At 42.3% G+C, this 1,758-nt stretch overlaps 1 protein-coding gene across 1 annotated transcript in view; it reads right to left on the reverse strand.

Annotated features, from left to right (window-relative positions):
- Positions 1–1,758, reverse strand: part of LOC109478735 (dentin sialophosphoprotein-like) — an 11,177-nt gene that overhangs the window by 1,501 nt on the left and 7,918 nt on the right. The window contains exons 6-7 of the mRNA XM_019780454.1: positions 973–1,501; positions 445–548 (exon numbers count right to left, since the gene is read on the reverse strand). Coding sequence (XP_019636013.1) covers positions 445–548; positions 973–1,501 — 633 coding nt within the window. The remainder of the gene's footprint in view (positions 1–444; positions 549–972; positions 1,502–1,758) is intronic.

Consider the following 1,758-nt stretch of genomic DNA (forward strand, 5'->3'; position numbering starts at 1 on the left):
TTTTTGGAGTAATACTAGGGGCTGTAGTGTGGTTTTGTAGGCGCATCCCCAGACTATATTCCCGTAGGTTAGATATGGGTATATTAAGCTATTGTATATGGTAATAATGGTTTTTTGAGTGAGAAGATGTTTAATTTTTCCAATAATACCGATAGTTTTTGAAATTTTTTTACCTAACATAGTTATATGTGGTTTCCAGGTCAATCGTTCATCAATGATTATACCTAAGAATTTGGCTTGACTCTCTTGAGAAAGGGTCACATTTTTTAAAAAGATTTTGGCATCCCAGCATTTATCCACACACGCCAAGAAAAAGGCTGTTTTCAGTTGGTTTGGATGCGCTCATAAAAGGAGGGGGGCTCAACTTGGCGCGAAATGGTGACCTTTGCCCTATATTCGGGTGCAGCTCACAGATGAAATACTATATCTAAGATTTAAACTCACCCTCAGGTACTGCTGATAAACAGCCAGGCTCTCTTGGACAAGACGTTTGCGCTCCTCTTCTTTGTCGGACTCGTCCGAGTCCTCATCAGATGAGCTGGCCTCGCCTGTAGATATAATAATAATAATGATAATAATATACTGTTCTTGGTGGCAAATGAATACAGCTCCAACTGGTATTAAACTGTCATTGGCACACCAAATCAGTGTGTGACATCGATAGTCTTAAAAGACGTTCCGTTCCATCGTGCCTTGTCTGCTGCCTGTTCCCGCAGCCAGCATGTACAAGTGACATGCAATTCATTTGTAACATCTACATATCAACCTGTAATGATGTTTTTGTTGGCTTGGTCAAGTACAATTTCGACATCGGATAGACTCAATTTTGTGTTTCTCTCAACTCTACATGTACACTTCAAGATAAGATTTCAATATGAGTAACTTGCAATTGTATTAAGTTTTTGCCTGGCATCCCAGATTTACCAATACGATGGCCATGATTTTTACCTGCCCTTTATGTTATAAATGTACTTACCATCTCTTTCTTCAACATGGTAAGGGTCTTCTTCACCAGCTGCAGGCTTTGTCCAAACCAGTCCTTTTTCTTTTTGCCGTCTTCATCGCTGTCACTGCTGTCGCTGCTGTCGTCCTCTTCGCTACTTCCCTCCTTTTTCTTCTTGTCGTCGTCATCGCTGTCGCTGCTGTCGCTATCACTGCTATCACTGTCATCCTCATCGCTCTTCTTAGATTTCAGCATGTTGACCAATTCAAGTGCTTTCTTATCCGCAACCGAGCCCTTCTCATTCTTTTCAATCAGACCGTAGAGCCGATTTGCCAGGCGACGTTCTTCTTCCTCTGAGGATGATGAGTCTTCGTCAGATGAGGATGAGTCATCTTCTTCCTCTTCTTCCTCTTGTTTCTTCGATTCTTCCTCTGAGGAGGATGATGATGAGTCTTCGTCAGATGAGGATGAGTCTTGTTTCTTCGATTCTTCGTCCGATGAGGATGATGATGATGAGTCTTCGTCAGAAGAGGACGAGTCTTGTTTCTTCGATTCTTCCTCTGAGGATGATGATATCAATCTCATCTTCCCAGGCATGACTAACACTCCGTGCGGAGGCAAGAAAGTTCTAAAAGGACTGAAGCAGCTGAAAAAGTCGACAACACCATCCTTCGTGCAACCTCTTTGACACTTTTTGCTTTTATGTCGGTTGCCATGGAGACGGCCGGATGACGCACTTTGCTGGTTATGACGTCAACACCCTGTGGCAGGAAGCAAATTTAAAAAATATCAAAGACGACTATATCGTTTATTCA

The sequence above is a fragment of the Branchiostoma belcheri genome, unplaced genomic scaffold (genome assembly GCF_001625305.1).
Source record: "Branchiostoma belcheri isolate BF01 breed outbred unplaced genomic scaffold, Haploidv18h27 scaffold45, whole genome shotgun sequence".
Taxonomy (NCBI): domain Eukaryota; kingdom Metazoa; phylum Chordata; class Leptocardii; order Amphioxiformes; family Branchiostomatidae; genus Branchiostoma; species Branchiostoma belcheri.